Source organism: Phacochoerus africanus, chromosome 1, assembly GCF_016906955.1.
Source record: "Phacochoerus africanus isolate WHEZ1 chromosome 1, ROS_Pafr_v1, whole genome shotgun sequence".
NCBI classification, from domain to species: domain Eukaryota; kingdom Metazoa; phylum Chordata; class Mammalia; order Artiodactyla; family Suidae; genus Phacochoerus; species Phacochoerus africanus.
Window position 1 is genome coordinate 105582521 of NC_062544.1, and position 18195 is coordinate 105600715.

The 18195-nt window shown below is 38.3% G+C and overlaps 1 protein-coding gene across 3 annotated transcripts in view; it reads left to right on the top strand.

The window, feature by feature from the left end:
- The window catches only part of CTNNB1 (catenin beta 1), a 44520-nt gene that overhangs the window by 23180 nt on the left and 3145 nt on the right, over nucleotides 1-18195 (top strand). For all 3 annotated transcript variants that reach the window (XM_047770602.1, XM_047770610.1, XM_047770620.1), the window contains exons 2-13: nucleotides 7153-7217; nucleotides 7658-7885; nucleotides 8094-8347; nucleotides 8472-8710; nucleotides 8803-9004; nucleotides 10105-10249; nucleotides 13245-13348; nucleotides 13428-13766; nucleotides 14046-14204; nucleotides 16430-16549; nucleotides 17259-17409; nucleotides 17500-17621. In XM_047770602.1, the coding sequence (XP_047626558.1) occupies nucleotides 7205-7217; nucleotides 7658-7885; nucleotides 8094-8347; nucleotides 8472-8710; nucleotides 8803-9004; nucleotides 10105-10249; nucleotides 13245-13348; nucleotides 13428-13766; nucleotides 14046-14204; nucleotides 16430-16549; nucleotides 17259-17409; nucleotides 17500-17621 (2076 nt within the window). In that variant the 5' untranslated portion in view covers nucleotides 7153-7204. The remainder of the gene's footprint in view (nucleotides 1-7152; nucleotides 7218-7657; nucleotides 7886-8093; nucleotides 8348-8471; nucleotides 8711-8802; nucleotides 9005-10104; nucleotides 10250-13244; nucleotides 13349-13427; nucleotides 13767-14045; nucleotides 14205-16429; nucleotides 16550-17258; nucleotides 17410-17499; nucleotides 17622-18195) is intronic.

An 18195-nucleotide genomic window follows, 5' to 3' on the forward strand; every position in this document is an offset into this window, starting at 1 on the left:
TTGGAGACTTGAGTTTGTAAGGTTTAGCTGGTTGAACAAAAGTGTCCATAAAATACTCATGACTATTCTGGGTAACTCCATTTTAATGAACTTTAAAAAAGCAAAATACAAAGGGGGAGTTCCTGTTGTGGCTCAGTGGGTTGAGAACTGGGTTGAATATGTGAGTTCAATCCCTGGCCTCACTCAGTGGGTTACGCTTCTGGTGTTGCCGCAAGCTGCAGTGTAGATCACAGATGTGGCTCAGATCCAGTTGTGGCTGTAGCTGTGGTGTAGGCATGCAGCTGAGGCTCCCATTCAACCCCTAGCCTGGGAATTTCCATATGCTGCACATATGGCCATTAAAAAAAAAAATTACAAAGGTATTCTTATTTTAAAATTATATTTGGAGTTTATCTCAGATACAAATGTATCGCTGTTTTCTTATTTTCAGTTATTTTTGCAATACAAACTGTAGAGAGTAATGTAACAAATACCCATGTACTCATCACTCAGATTAACAGATGTAATTTTACTATGTGTTTGATTACATATGCACACAGCTAGAGTTGAAGCCATCTTTAATATCCTTTCTCATCCTATTCCTTTTGCCCCTGAATATTAAGATGCTGGTGTATATTCTTTATACTTTTACTTCATAAACAATAGGAAGTGGATTTTTAATTTGCATAAAATTATATTTGGAAATTATAAAAATGTGCCTGGGTAGATAAAGGCTTTCCTGGATGTATTTTGAATTAGCTATTCTTTAATCAGTCTTACACTCACAGCAGTGTTCATGGCACTATTTACAATAGCCAAGACATGGAGGCACCCTGAGTGTTTATTAATAGATGAATGGATAAAGATGTGGTATACATATGCAGTGGACTATTACTCAGCACAAAGAAGAGTTAATAATGCCATTTGCAGCAAGGTGGATGGACCAGAAATTATATTAGTTAAGTCACAAAGACAAATATTATATGCTATCACTTATATGTGGAATCTTAAAAAAATAATACAAATGAATAGAAACAGACTCAGACATAGAAAAGAAACTAGGGGAAAGGGGAGAGGGAGGCATAAATTGGGAATATGGAATTAACAGATTCACACCACTATATATAAAATAGATTAACAACATAGATTTATTGTATGGAGCTCAGGGAACTGTATTCACTATCTTATAATGACCTATAATGGAAAAGAATCTGAAGCTGTACCCCTGAAACTAACACAGTATTTTAAACCAGTTATAGTTAAATAAAAAGAAAGGGCGAAAGAAAAAAGTTAAAAATACACCAGTCTTTTTGGTTGCTTATGTTCGTAGAAGCCAGAGAAGAAGTTTCTACTTTGTAATAATTTGTTCTTATGGTGGATCAAGTGAATATTTGTCTTAAAACATTTCTTTTGAAGGATCAGGACTATTTAGGATTGTATTACTGACCAAAAATTTTTGTGTGAAGTTACTCATTGCTGAGACTAACAGTGTATCATACATGTAAAGGATGTTGCCATAATTATTTTAGTAAAATCATATTCTTAAGACACACACAGTTTGTTTAAATGTACTGTGTCAGTGGTTATTCAAGTGACTTCTTATACATAAGGTATACATGTACTTTATAAAAATATAAAATGATTACATAAAAATCTGGCAAGTCAGAAGGCTACATGTAGGGTTAAAATTTAAGCATTTAATCTCTGAATTTAGAAAGACTTGTGGGGGGGTGGTATATATGTACATTAGATGGGTGGACATAGCTTTGTCTGAAATAACAGTTGATGATAGATAGGCCCTTGGGAGTCTGGCCAGTAGTACAATGTCTTCTTTGAAAGTTATATCAATTTATGCTCCCATTAGTATTTTGGAGTAATACTGTAACTTTTAAAAGTTCTTATCCTTTAACCTAGTAGTTGGAGCATTCCTTAGGTGGAAGGGAAGTTGAAGAAATTTAGGAGAATTCTTTATATACCAAGATGTTTTTTCAGCATTGTTTGAATAGCAAACTAAATAAGAAAGACAAACAATATTCAAGAATGGGAGCTTTGGTTAAATTATATAGGTCAATGATACAGTACAAATAATATTTGATAAGAGTGTACAACACAAGGAATTGGCTTTTATATTTTTTATATTGAAAGAATACCTAATGGCACGTTTAATAACAAATAAACCAAAATGTCATTATTATGGGAAGGCCAAGGAAGAATAATATTTTATAATCATATTATTTTATGGATGAGCTAGAGGAGACAGTAAAATGAAAATGATCAGGACATCCTGATTTTTCCTAGCCTCAGACAGTTCATATTTGCCATAGTCATTTTTTTACCTATAAGGATAATACTAAGGGCATTAACGTAGGTTTCTTTTCAGAGGAGCAAAAGTGTCATTAGATGTTCAAGAAGACCCCTCCCAGGATATACACATGTGCACACACACACAGCTGAGAAGTAAAAGCAGAAAGGAAACTAGAGTAAGTTGTGATTTAAAAGTGTTAGTGTTGAATGAAATGCTGACACAGGCAGATTTGAGGACACTGTAAAATTTTAAATGGCAAGGTATTAGTAGTGATAATTAATAAAAATGCATATATGTGTGCTTTTAAACTTTCAAAATAGATTTTACTCTGAACTTTTTTAAATCCCCAGGAATATACAGAAATTTATCATGTTCCTGAAATAGAGTTGCACTTTTTAACTAGATTATTGGCAAAGTGAATTGTTAGCATAACTGCCAGTATAAAACTGGTTTTATAACTTTTATTTTATATAGTGAAGTTACTTCTAGTTAGTATACAAACTTTTAAAATTCATGGTAATTAAGATAATTTTGTGTTCATGGGTGAAATCTGTATCGTGTCAAGATTTCTCACATAGATTTTGATCAAAGGCCATTTAAAGTACAGAAGGTGAAGTAGAGCCTCCAACAATCATTTTGAAGTTAGGTGTAAGGCTAATCTTTTATAATAATGTAAGAAAATTTCCTTACTTTTTATAGCTACATAATATACTAATGTATGTAATTTAGTTTAAAATCATTCTATAGGAAGGCACCAGTATGGCACAATATTAACAACATCAACAACTGTTAAATATAGGTGTGTTCATTATAAAGTTGTGTCTACTTTTCTTCATATTTGAAAATTTTCAATAAAAATCATTATTTAAAAAAACCCCAAACTTGTGGTTGCTGAGGGGGAGAGAGTAGGATGAACTGGGAGTATGGGGTTAGTACAGATACAAACTATTGTCTTTGGAGTGGATAAGCAACGGGATTCTGCTGTGTAGCATTGGGAACTATATCTAGTCACTTATGATGGAGCATGATAATGTGAGAAAAAGGAATGTATACATGTATGTGTAACGGGGCCAACTTGCTATATAGTAGAAAATGGACAGAACACTATAAACCAGCTATAATAGAAAAAATAAAAATCATTTTTAAAAAATTTTCATAATAAATTTAGCTTGTTAGAAAAGCTGAAGGAAAATTTACTCATAATAATTTGAATTAAGGTATGGTTCAGGATGAACTTTCTTCTGAGATAGAAATTATTATATATGTAATGGATAATATAGTTTTCTAAACCTTATAGATTTTAAATCAGAAGTAGATGAGTTCTTCAAAGTGTTCTTTACAAAATATGTAACTGGAAAGAGTATATGTTTGAAAAGCAAAAAAATAAAAGGGTGCGTGTGTCCATTGCTTCATCAGACTGGATAAGTTCTCTCAGCACCCTGGTTTTTTTTTTTTTTTTTTTTTGAGTTTATATGATTTTTTATTTTTTCCATTATAGTTGATTTACAGTGTTTCCGTCAGTTTCTGCTGTGCAGCAAAGTGACCTAATCATATATATATACGTGTGTGTGTGTGCGTGTTCTTTTTCTCATCTTATCCATCATCATGTTCCATCTTTTTATGGTTGCACCAGTGGCATATAGAAGTTCCCAGACCAGGGGTTGAGTCAGAACTGCAGCTGCTGGCATGCGCCACAGCCAGCACCAGATCTGAACCACATCTGTGACCTTTGCTGTAGCTTGTGCAACGCCAGATCCTCAACCACTGAGCGAGGCCAGGGATCAAACCCACCTCGTCACGGGATATTATGTCTGGTTCTTAACTTGCTCAGCCACTACAGGAACTCTGACACCCTCTTTCTTTGTCAGAGCACCAGTTAGTGGTACTGGCAGGACACAAAGCATTGAAATGTAGTCTGTAGTTAGCAATCACTTGGATCTGTGAACATTTAGTACTACATAATTTTTAAACATCAGCCCTCCTTTATCTTGATTGGTACTTAGTGGGCTTTTCCCCATTTTTGTATCTCATAATTCTTTTTGAAGTGCCTGTTTAGTTGGAGCTTTGATATCCTGGGTTGATCCTCTCGCTTCTTTTTTTGGTATTCCATGTATCTTTCTCCTTTATGCTCTAGGAGTTTTCCTCAACTTCAGTTATCTATTCAACTTTTTATTTATTCTCTTCAGTCTTTATGAGGGTAATAAAGTGAAACTTTCTATTTCCCTCTCCACTTTATCCTGATTTTTAAGTTCTGTTTCTCTGGAGTGTGGTTTTCCTGGTAAGCCTTAGCTGATTAGGAGCTCTAGGCCCTTAATGATTGGCAGGGGAAATGGAGGGGGGCCAACCCATGGCCTGAAAGCTCTGCCCAGAGGAAGAATGAAGAAAGCTTTCCTTTGAGGTGAGATTCTGCCCTAGTTCTCCGGACAGCATACTCAATTTCTTTAGTAAGTAATTATCAGATTTAAGGTAAATCTGGATTTGTCTTCAGAACAGCTCAGGGGTAGGTTGGTATGTGCTTCTGCTTAGGTATATCCATTTTCTTTTTTTTCTTTGGTCTTTTTAGGTCTGCACCTACAGCATATGAAGTTTCCTAGGCTAGGGGTCGAATCAGGGCCTACGCCATAGCCACAGCAACGCCAGATCCGAGCCGCATCTGTGACCTATACCACAGCTCATGGCAACACTGGATTCTTGACCCACTGAGTGAGCAAGGCCAAGGATTGAACCTGCATTCTCATTAATGCTAGTCAGATTCGTTTCCACTGAGCCACAATGGGAACTTTGGGAGATCCATTTTCATTCTTACTTTTTCTTCTTTACCTGCTGATTGACATTTACCTTCTGTCACTTCAGAGGGTTGCTGTGAAGAGCACGGATAATTTTTATGTATGTTGCATAATGTTGTATAAATTTGAAAGTACTATAAAAATAATATTATTAAGAGGTCCCCAACATACAAATAGATATTTTAACTTTTGAACATTAATTTGCTTTATTCCATGAAATCATAAATCATGGTCAAATTACTAGCTCAGCCCACCTAAATTTTCTCCAGTAATAACGTGGTTAATATGTTTTGCCTTTGTATCAACAAGGAAAAAATGCTATAAATGTTATTTTCCTTGATGCCAGCATGTTTTAACACAGCTGCATAGCCTATAGATGTGACTAGTTGGTTTCTGAGCTCTATGGCATTGGCCAGAGGAGTTCACTGTAGAACACTTAATTCCCCTTCCCAGGAACGTATTGTGAGTTGGAGTGGGGAATCCATTTTTCAGAGGGGTAGAGAAATGGTTAAATAGCCAGTCACAAAGAGTCTAAAGATAAAGGCTAAAATACAGCCTCAGTGGACAGAGAACCTGGGTTCTTTCTATCAGTTTTTCTCAAAGTGTGGTCTGAAGATCACTTTCTGCATCCTATAATGTTCATTAAAGCGCAGGTTTCTACGCTCCACTCCCGTCCTGTTGAATGGAAACATTAAACACATAATCCTATGTCGTACCAGATTTTAAAATAGAAGTTTCTTCTTGGCAGGAATTACCGTTATTATTTTCTGCCTTAGAAGTAAATTGTCAGTTGTTCTTACTGTGGACACATAGCATCCACAACTTTTGTGGGATTTCCCATGTGGCTCACAACACAGCTCTTGTGAGCTTTAGGTGTCAAGTGGTCTTTGTGGTTGTAAAAGCTTAGTTTTAGAAGAGCAATTCCAGAAATAATAAACACAGGCTTCCTTTACATAGAGGAAAAGGACTTTAGTTTCTAGTTGAATGAAACATAATTAAATTTTTGCGCATTGATAGAAAACACAGTTCACACTTAAATATTTTAGTCCATATCTTTCCACATTGGTAATCTACATCTAATATTTAATTTGTAGTGCAAGATGAACTTGTTTAGGGGGCAGACTTTGTAATAAAGGAAATTTTGTTATTAGGAATATCTAGAGACCGTGAACCCTTTAAATGGTTTCATTTGCAGATAGCTCCCTGTGTAATTCATTGTTTTCCTGAATTTTCTTGGACACAGTAAAGCCAAAATGCAGACATATAGATGCTTTTCTATATATATATATATATATATATATATATATATATATATATATACACACACACACACACACATACACACACATATATATGTAAATGATTTTACATTGATCAAAGCATTCTATTTAGTAATACTTGTATTTGTAATAAATTATGCTATAAATTTGAACTTGAAAAACTTGACTAAAAACGGTACTTTTAGTTTGTGTCGCAAACTTTCACTTGAAAAGGTAATTTTACTTATTAAAAAAATCTCCAGTTCTGATCCAGTCACCAAAATCTGTTTTATAACGGTATTTTGGATGTCATTGTATTATATCAGAAAAGAAAACAATAACAGTTGACTCATTTAATGAAAATTTGGTGTTTTTAAAATCCCATGGGACCTGTATTGTCTGAAGAAGACCTATGAATTTTTCCAGTGAAAGAAGTTAAAAAGGGAGAGGGGAGGACTTTTGGAACTCAAGGAGGAGGTGATTTGGAGTAGTTTTTTCTCCTCTCTGGCTTTCATTACTATAGTGTCTGTGTTTTCTTTGACGTCTTCAATAGTTGGGCTTTTTGACATCTTGTATATTTGTAATTTGTATTTCTACTGAAAAGAAGTGCTTATTAATGAGAGGTTTTCTCTTAAAAGTTCAGCAATGATAGAGCTGTAGTTGAGGTGTGTGGAGGAGACCATGAGGTGTGTGTTTCACTATATCACATGGTAAAAGAGGACTTGGGGCTTTTTGTGGATGTGGTGCGTGATGTTTAGTGACTTAATGAGTGTTAAAATCAAACTAATTTTAAATCCTAATGACTTTTGATTAACTCTTTTAGGATCTCTGAAGTACATACACCATACTACGGCTTTAAATATCCTGCGTGGACAATGGCTACCCAAGGTTTGTATCATAAGCCTTTAGTTACTGAATTGGGGCTCTGCTTCATTGCCATTAACCCAGTCTGGCTCAGATTCCCCTGCTTTCCTCTCTCCCTGCTTACTTGTCAGGCTACCCTTTGCTCCATTTTCTGCTCACTCCTCCTAATGGCTTGGTGAAATAGCAAACAAGCCACCAGCAGGAATCTAGGCTGGATGAATGCTTCTGGAGCCTGGATGCAGTACCATTCTTCCACTGATTCAGTGAGTAACTGTTAGGTGGTCCCCTAAGAGTATAGATTTTTCATCACTGAGCTGATCCTGGCCATCATTCTGTTTTCCTTGGCTATCTTCAGATTTGACTTTATTTCTAAAAAGATTTCAATGGGTCCTGTCACAGATTTTTATTTTCAAATTAAGATACCATTTTCCTAGTAGTGATACTAATGCTTTTGATTTTTATAGCTGATTTGATGGAGCTGGACATGGCTATGGAGCCAGACAGAAAAGCGGCTGTTAGTCACTGGCAGCAACAGTCTTACCTGGACTCTGGAATCCATTCTGGTGCCACGACCACAGCTCCTTCTCTAAGTGGTAAAGGCAATCCTGAAGAAGAGGATGTGGATACCACCCAAGTCCTATATGAGTGGGAGCAGGGATTTTCTCAGTCCTTCACTCAAGAACAAGTGGCTGGTAAGAGTATTATTGCCCTACTGAAAGTCAGAATGCAGTTTTGATAATTAAATAGTTACTCTTATGAAAGTTAGCATATAATAGCTTAAATAAAATGGTGTGGTAAAGAAAAGGGAGTGATTGCAATGTCATCATCACCATTTAGGATAGCAAATATTCAGGTGCATGCTGAGCTGTGGATAGTGAGTGTTGAATTTACCTTTTCCAGATATTGATGGACAGTATGCAATGACTCGCGCTCAGAGGGTACGAGCTGCTATGTTCCCTGAGACATTAGATGAGGGCATGCAGATCCCATCTACACAGTTTGACGCTGCTCATCCCACTAATGTCCAGCGTCTGGCTGAACCATCACAGATGCTGAAACATGCAGTTGTAAATTTGATTAACTATCAAGATGATGCAGAACTTGCCACACGTGCAATCCCCGAATTGACAAAATTGCTAAATGATGAAGACCAGGTAAGTAGTTATATGGCTGACTTAATAATCTACTTTGAAGGAAACTCCCAAGGAAGTAGTCTCAAAATGTCTACCCAGTATCAGTCTTTGAAAACTGATGTCTCTTAATTCCTGTACATTATAGGTGGTGGTGAATAAGGCTGCAGTTATGGTCCATCAGCTTTCCAAAAAGGAAGCTTCCAGACATGCCATCATGCGTTCTCCTCAGATGGTGTCTGCAATTGTACGTACCATGCAGAATACAAATGATGTAGAAACGGCTCGCTGTACTGCTGGGACCTTGCACAATCTTTCCCATCATCGTGAGGGCTTGCTGGCCATCTTTAAATCTGGGGGCATTCCTGCCCTAGTGAAGATGCTTGGGTAAGAAAACATGGTCCGAATGCTTGAAACTCAGGAGAAGAGTGCAGTCACAACATTGCTGATGAGACTTTTTTTTTTTTTCTTTTTCCCAGTTCACCAGTGGATTCTGTATTGTTTTATGCCATTACAACTCTTCACAACCTTTTATTGCATCAGGAAGGAGCTAAAATGGCAGTGCGTTTAGCTGGCGGGCTGCAGAAAATGGTTGCCTTGCTCAACAAAACAAATGTTAAATTCTTGGCTATTACAACAGACTGCCTTCAGATTTTAGCTTACGGCAATCAAGAAAGCAAGGTAAAAGAATTTTTCTGAATATGGTTTTCATAGAGCATTGGAGACCCCATTGTCATGCCCTTTTATGGATTTTTTGCAAATTCATTGTACACCTTGCCCTTTATATGTATCTTAGAAAAATTGGACATCTGTTTCTTAAATATTAAATATTTGAGTTGTGGGTATGTAGAGCACTATGCTGGGTGATGGGGATATAGCATGCAAGAGAGACACTGAAATAGTAACTTAATTACTGTCTAATTATATGTATTAGGAAGAAGGAGAAAGGGGATATGAGAGCATGTAAGGGAACCAGACCCTCTTTTGAGGGTTCAGGATTTCTTAGAGAAAATGATGGTTGAGTTCAGCTCTCAAGGGTGATAAGGGGTTGACCAAGGTGAAGGTTAGGGAGAGGAAGTGTCATTTTTGAAACTCCTACTGTGAGAGGAGCAGGGTGAGTTTTGGAAATTTAATAAATACAAAGAGTAGGAAGAGGAAAGGTTTGAGATGAAACTGTTGAGATAGGCAGGGCAGATCCTACAGGGTTTAGCAGAACATGTTAAAAGTACAGTGGGAAACAAAGAGTTTTTAGCAGAGGCATGAAGTAATGAGATTTGTTTTTGTGTTTTTAGAAAGTCAGGGTAGCATCAGGAATTGGGTGTATGCAGGGAAGTAAAGGGCAAGAATGGATATTTTATATGATTAGGAAAAGCAAAGAGCCAAATCATTAGAAGTTTTTCAGTACCCATTATGGTTTAAGTTTTTACCCTACAAATCAGCTTTGATAGAACTTTTGTATCTGGGCATTACTGTTTCATACAACACTCTTTCTTTCTTTTTTTTTCTTTTACTGTGATCAGTGAGGGAAGAAGAAAATTGAGCCAGAGTGGATATATTTGAGGGAAGACTGAGCTGCATGATTTTGAGCTAAACATTGTAGAAGGAGGGGTTAAATAAGGCCCTAATAAAGAGCGGGGGAGGGTCTAGGTAATGATGACCAGGAATACGTTTAAGTCATTGGCAAGCTAGCTGAAACTCTTGTATAATAGTTTGATAGTAATGGCTTTTCTTAGGCATTTGAACAAGATTCCATGACTAACAATATATACACATCGTTCTAGCTGATCATTCTGGCTAGTGGTGGACCTCAAGCTTTAGTGAATATAATGAGGACCTACACTTATGAGAAACTACTGTGGACCACAAGCCGAGTACTGAAGGTGCTCTCTGTCTGCTCTAGTAATAAGCCAGCTATTGTAGAAGCTGGTAAGTATTACTTGTCTATTTTGAGTTCTGTGTGCAACATGTGCAATTCTAATGAGATTACCTTTCTTAGGAAAAGGGAGATAGAACTGACCTGAACAGGCTGAAAGTAGATGGTCCTATTCACTTTGCAACCAAAGTCTCATTCAAAGAGTGTGTTCTGCTTGACACCTGCTTTGGTGCTATTCAAGCCTAGTTTAGGCAGAGTTCTTATTACCCCCTCAAAAACAGTGGCTAATCCTTGGCTTGATAACAGCTATTCCAGAAATACCTGTAATGCTTGAAAAGAACAGATTTTTTTTTTTTAGACTTTTAAAATCAGAATCCCTAGAGTGTTGAAATGACAAGAAGGTCAATAGGTAGCTTGAAGTGTATGGGACTGGAGGCTTAGGAAAGAGCATTTTTAAGAAGTTCCCCCAGATTATTCTGAAAATATTCAGCCCTTGTGTAATAAGCACATGGTAGACATTGGGTAGCAAAGTTGGTATGGTCCCTTTATTTATTCATATAGTCTGGGGAGGGTGACAATAAAATGCAAAAAGATGGATTGATCACAAATTGGAATGAGTGTTATGAGAGAAATGAACAGCAAATAGTAATTAGAATTAATGGGGGGCGGCTTCCCTGAGAAGGGAATGGTAAAAGAAGTTACAGAATTAGAAGGCATCTCTATTATCTGTAGGAGAAATGAGGATTAAGTACCTTCTAGGTGGTCCTGAAGGTAGGAAAGAGTTTGCTGGGTTTTAGGTGCTGAGGAGAAGGTCTTTGTAACCAGAATCTAGTGGTAGGATATATAGCCCAGGATGCTATATCTTGCAGGACTTTTTAGGTCCTGTAAGATGTTTTTTCATGCTTTATTCCATTTTTGGAATCATAGGTATGGAATCTGAGATCAATTTGGAATGCTAGGTAGGATCCGAATTTTAAAGGGTTCCTTAAGGTTATGCTAAAGAATTGTGGTCTTTATCTTACAGATAATGAGACGCTGTCGATGCTTCTCACACAATGAGGTGTGCTGTTTGGAATTTTTTTTTTGTTTTTTTGTTTTTTGTTTTTTTGGTTTTTTTGCTTTTTAGGGCCACACCTGCAGCATATGGAGGTTCCCAGGCTAAGGGTCGAATCAGAGCTGTAGCCGCCGGCCTACACTACAGCTCATGTTAGTGCCAGATCCTTAACCCCCTGAGCAAGGCTAGGGATTGAACCCGGGTCCTCATGGATGCCAGTCAGATTCATTAACCACTGAGCCATGGCGGGTTTGAAATAGTAATACCAGCATTGTGGGAGGTCCTGCTGTGGTTACAAACCCAACTAGTATCCATGAGGATGTGCGTTTGATCCCTGGCCCTACTCCATGGGTTAAGGATCTGGTGTTACCATTAGCTACAGCATAGTCGCAGACATGGCTCAGATCTGGTGTTGCTGTGGGTGTGGCATAGGCTGGCAGCTGTAGCTCCGATTTGACCCCTAGCCTGGGAACTTGCAAATGCCGCAAGTGCAGCCCTGAAAACCAAAAAAAAAAAAAAAAATTGCAAGCATTGTATGACAGTTTGAATAACCAAAGGCAAGCAGACCAGGCCACTGAGATGTGTTATAGCCTCCTAGGAATGAAACTTTGATATTAAGTATATGTAGCAAAGGGTAAATGTTACTTAAGAAGCTCACATATTCAAAGTGACTAAAAGGTCAGGTAGCTAGAAATACATACTACTGGAATTCAAGGGAAGACTGGGTTAGTGTAGAGATTTGGGAGTTGCCCTCTTAGTGTATGTGGGTGAGGGCTACAGGGAAGAGGTGGGGCTCCCTCACAGTCATCTGCACAGGACTTTGATCCTAGACAGGTGGAATCAGAATGTGTGTCTTTTTAAGTCTCTACAGGCTATCCGGAATTGATATCCACCCTTGTGAGAGTTAATACTTATAGTAAAGGGAGGAAACAAAGTTTGTGAGGGAGAAAAGGTAGAGGGGAATTGAGTCATTTAAGAAATACTGAGCATCAGCCTTGTGCAGGTCACTTTCTTAGCAGCTGGAGCTTCTGTGAGGAAGAAACCAGGCAGGGATGATCTTGTCTTGTAGGAGAGGAAGGCTAAATTATAGTTGTGTTTGATGCTGTGAAGAAAAAGTACGAGGTGCCTTGAGAATTATAGCAAATAGACATAACCTAATTGAGGGACTAAAACAGACCTGAAGAGATGAACAAGGAGACAAGGGACAGTGTATTTCACTGCATTTACAAGGGATTTCAGTAGGAGAGAGATAGTGAAGTTAAGCCAATCTGTAGGGAACTGAGCCTCCATTTAGATTCCTCTGCCAGTGTCAGTCAGAGACCTAAATGACAGAAGGTTGTGAATCTTTGGAGCACAGCTTTTGGAGTCAGTGCCTTTTACAGAGCCTCAGGCAGTAAGCATTCCATTGCCTTTTTTTTTTGGATTGTTCTCACTTCATGAGATTATATAGCTCCTTCAGGTCTTTGCACAGATGTCACCTTCACACTGACTTCAGTATGCTCTTTACCCCTCAGTTGCCTTTTTTTTGTAGCACTTAACACCATTTGACGTACTATATTTAGTTTACTAATTTGTATGCGTGTTTCTTGTCTGTCTCCAATTAGACCATAAGCTCTATGAAGGTAGGAATTTTAGGCTATTTTCCTCACTGGTATAGCTCCAACTCTAAACAGGGTCTGTTATTAAATATTTTTGAAATGACAGGATGAAAGGAAATACGTAATAGTCATATTACCTACAAGGAGGACTGTGGAGGTAATGAAAGCTCTTCACATAGGGAAGAAACTATAGGTACTTGACAGAAGTTGTCACTAGTTGAAGTAAACTGAAAAAGGGAAACTGAGCAGCATTCTAGACACAAAAGGAGATAAAGGACTCAGATTGGGGGAACAAGCAATGACAATAAAGAGGGGCATCCTCTAAGACTAGAGAAGACACTTAGTAGGAATTGTGAGCTAGTAGACATCGCCTTAGATATTTTTTAATCGTTTCAGGTGGAATGCAAGCTTTAGGACTTCATCTGACAGATCCAAGTCAACGTCTTGTTCAGAACTGTCTTTGGACTCTTAGGAATCTTTCAGATGCTGCAACTAAACAGGTAAATTCTCAGTAAAGTGATGCCATAGTGATAAAAGTCAAGCTGAATTTGTACTGAGCGTCTGTTTTCATCTCCATAGGAAGGGATGGAAGGTCTTCTTGGGACCCTTGTTCAGCTTCTGGGCTCGGATGATATAAATGTGGTTACCTGTGCAGCTGGAATTCTTTCTAATCTCACTTGCAATAATTATAAAAACAAGATGATGGTGTGCCAAGTGGGTGGTATAGAGGCTCTTGTGCGTACTGTCCTTCGTGCTGGTGACAGGGAGGACATCACTGAACCTGCCATCTGTGCTCTCCGTCATCTGACCAGCCGACACCAGGAAGCTGAGATGGCCCAGAATGCTGTTCGCCTTCACTACGGACTACCAGTTGTGGTTAAACTCCTACATCCACCATCCCATTGGCCTCTCATCAAGGTAAGTTGTCAATCAGAGTAGAAGGTTGCAGAATTGAAAATGAACTATCTCTAGCTGTTATTAGATGGCTGTCTAGGTGTCAGGGATTGATAAATAGGAGTTGTATTCTTTACTAAAAAGGAAATAATAACTGGGATGGGGATAGGGGTTTGAAGCGTTTGTGTAGTCAGCTCTGCTTTCAAGTGATAGCAATAGATTTAGTGTGGCAGGGATTTTAAGATAAGAAAATGATTTTGCTGAGTTGTATGACAGTTTGTCACTCGTCCTTCTTGTCTACAGGCTACTGTTGGATTGATTCGAAATCTTGCCCTTTGTCCAGCAAATCATGCACCTTTGCGAGAGCAGGGTGCCATTCCACGACTAGTTCAGTTGCTGGTTCGTGCTCATCAGGATACCCAGCGCCGTACATCCATGGGTGGAACACAGCAACAGTTTGTGGTAGGTAAATCTTAATAGTGACATCCACTTATTTAAAAGGAATGCATAAATCCATAGAATCCTAAACTATTTGGTTATTGGCTCCCCTCCATCCATCTTCCTCCCTGCTGAAGGGCTGCTTGCTAATGGTTAAAAAACAAAAAACAAAAACCCAACATGTCACTGTGGTTGCAGAAAAGATCCTTATTTGGAGTAATGTGTCCCCTAGTGATATTTCCCTTGACATGTCCTTAATATCATTGCCTCATCAGTCTTACAAAGGGAGTGTGGAGAGTGTAACTTCTTGTTGTGGGGTCTCAGTTAATCCATACACAGGTTCAACTCCTCAGAAAATAGCAGAGCCATAATTTGAATCCAAGTCTGATTTCAGAGCTACATTTCTATCTATAAATATTTAACACACCTTTTACTATCTCTTCTAAGAGTGATTTAAACTATTTTCATGGACTTAAGAATACCAACAAATTACAAGAATAAGTAGTAGCATTTCTGAAATCTTCTTAGCCTTAAAGCTTTGCGGTCAAGTTTGCAGTCTTGAAACTAGCTCTTCATTACAAGTATCTAAAGATACTTCTAATTCCTCAGAATGTATTTTAAAATGACCCAGACCTTCAAAGAGTCTCATTTAATCAGGTTACTTTAGAAAACAAGACTTAACCAGAACAGGTCTTAAGACTTATTGGTGGTTGTGATATATATGCATTTGTTAGGGGGCTTTGGCTTTCTCCATTTATGACTTGGTATTGGCCCATCTCCATGAGGTGACTTAATAGGATGCAAAGGGTACTTTTTATCTATCTATCCATTAATTCAAAGGATACCTTTCAAAATCTCTTTTGAAGAAAGCAATTTTAGTGTCTTCATAAAAATCAAGTTGAGGGAGTTTCCACTGGTTAAGGATCCAGTGTTGCCACAGCTGTGGCGTAGGTCACAGATATGGCTCAGATTCAATCTCTGGCCCAGGAACTTTCATATGTTGAGGGTTCAGCCGAGGGGAAAAAAAAAAGGTTGAATATAAAAGCTTCTAAAATTAGCAGAAATTTAATCTTTTTTAAAACTCAGAAACAGGGAAAGCAGAATAGTCTCAGAAGGAGGTGAGTGGGTTTTCTACTGGCAGCTCAACAGAATTTTAGCAGTTGGTAATAAAACTTTTAGATGTACAAAGACAGAGGGAGTATCTGAAAGAAAACACTGATACAGCACATTTCTTTACCATCTTTGTGTATCTTTTTAAAAATTTTATTGGAGTGTAGTTGGCTTACAAAGTTGTGTTAGCTTTAGGTGTACAGCAAAGTAAATCAGTTATGTGTATACATATATCCATTCCTTTTCTGATTCTTTTGCCTTATAGGTTATTACAAAATATTGAGTAGATTAGCCTGTGCTATAGAATTGGTCCTTGTTACCGATTTTATATGGAGTAATGTGTATATGTCAATCCCAACCTCCCTTTTTATCCCTCCCCCCAGCGTTTCCCCTATGGCAACTATAAGTTTGTTTTTGGTTTGTTTTTTTTTTGCTTTTTAGGGCGGCACCTGTGGCATGTAAGTTCCCAGGCTAGGGGATGAATCAGAGGTACAGCTGCCAGCCTACACCACAGCTACAGCCACTGCCACAGCCACCTAGGATCCGAGCCATGTCTGCAACCTACACCACAGCTCATGGTAGCGATGGTTCCCCAACCCACTTAGCGAGGCCAGGGATCAAACCCGCATCCTCATGGATACTAGTTGGATTCGTTTCTGCTACACCACACTGGGAACTCCCATAAATTTGTTTTTGAAATCTTTATGTCTTTTGTAAATTCTTTTATATCATGTTTATTAGATTCCACATATTAGTGATCTCATATGATACTTTTATTTCAGTTAGTATGATAATTCCTAGATTACCTTTTCTTTATATATCCCTTTTACCCAGAGTTATGGGGGCTGTGACTGTAAAGAAGTTATCTTTGGGATGCAGATGTGTATTTAAGTTGTGCTTCATTGTACACAGTACTTTGCATCAGGGAGAGGTGCTGTCAAGAGGCCCCCGTTCAGAAAGTGACATTCAATTTAATGGAGTCCTCTTTCATTCCTGAACCTATTGTAAATTCTGGGGAACTTTGGGTTTATAATGTGAATAACTAGTCTAGTCATTACTATTTAAAACAGAAAGCCTTTTAAGTATATAAACTTTAGAGAGGAGAATACCCTATTTATTAATCCTGTTTCTTCTGATAGGAGGGGGTCCGCATGGAAGAAATAGTTGAAGGTTGTACTGGAGCCCTTCATATCCTAGCTCGGGATGTTCACAACCGAATTGTTATCAGAGGACTAAATACCATTCCATTGTTTGTGCAGGTATGTTGGTTTTAAGTGAGACATTCTAGGTTTTATATGTCAATCAAATTTCAGGATTTTAAAGATAAACAAAATTTCATGAAATTAGGGACCAAAATAGGGACACCAGCATTTAATTTTTCATTGACTAAAATGGCAATACTGTCCATGAATCTCAATGTATAATGTCTTTTTAGTTGAATATATTTAATTTTACAAAAATTCCCTTTATTCGTCTTGGGCAGTAGAAGGAGAATCACTGAATGTCAAGAAGAGGGAGGAGATAACTCTCTGCTTTGAGAGGTGCTCAGTTTTGAAGGAGTGAAAGCTGATCTGGCTGCTAGAGCACAGGCCTCCAACCACCTCTGGAGTTTCCAAATCGTAGCTTAAAATTGTCTCTTAAGAAAAGGTTTGCTGCTAAAAACACTCCAGAAAACCAGTCCTCCAGAGCATCAAACATTCAAGAACATATATTTAGAGTATATGATTTAGTGTAAGTAGTACAAATACTGCCTGCAGTCTGAATTGGGAATGTTGGCACCACAGTGGGGTGCCTGCCTTGTTTCTACTTTAGGTTTTTACTTTTGGTAGTCTTTTTTCTCTTATATTCTTTTCAATTATGGTTTATCATAGACCACTGAATATAGTTCTCTGTGCTATACAGTAGAATCTTGTTCAACTTTATATTTAATTAGGGGTTTGTGTGTGTGTGTGTGTGTTTTCTCCTTAGCTGCTTTATTCTCCCATCGAAAATATCCAAAGAGTAGCTGCAGGGGTCCTCTGTGAACTTGCTCAGGACAAGGAGGCTGCAGAAGCTATTGAAGCTGAGGGAGCCACAGCACCTCTGACAGAATTACTCCACTCTAGGAATGAAGGTGTGGGTAAGTAGGAAAGGAACCAAAGCCTTTGGCTGGTGTGTATGGTGAAGCCTCAGCTTTTCCTCAAAGACCTTTTTTCCCATCCTCTCCCAGCAACATACGCAGCTGCTGTTTTGTTCCGAATGTCTGAGGACAAGCCCCAGGATTATAAGAAACGGCTTTCGGTTGAGCTGACCAGTTCTCTTTTCAGAACAGAGCCAATGGCTTGGAATGAGGTAGGCAGTGAGCACATTTATTTGGGTGTTTGTCAGAGTGGGTAAGGCAGTTTGTGGTTTCTTCTCTACTCAGTCCACATTCATTTGCATTGACTGCATCCTTGGCTTAAATATTCCTTCTTTTGCACTACCTTATCAACTGATGTGAGGGAAAATTAACAGCTTTAAACAGCCTGTTCAGAACAAACAAGCTACACAGTTTAACAGTAGAATTTGTAAGGGAGACAGATGAAAAAGTTACCAGATTAAAAAACATTTTTCAGGAGTTCCCATTATGGCTCAGTGGTTAACGAATCTGACTAGGAACCATGAGGTTGCGGGTTCAATCCCTGGCCTTGCTCAGTGGGTTAAGGATATAGCATTGCCATGAGCTGTGGTGTAGGTCGCAGATGCGGCTCGGATCTGGCGTTGCTGTGGCTCTGGCGTAGGCTGGCGGCTACAGCTCCGATTGGACCCCTAGCCTGGGAACCTCCATATGCTGTAGGTGCAGCCCTAGGAAAGACACACAGATGCACACACAAAAGAACATTTTTCAAAAGGCTGTTAGGAAAGAAGTAATCATTAAACACTGTTA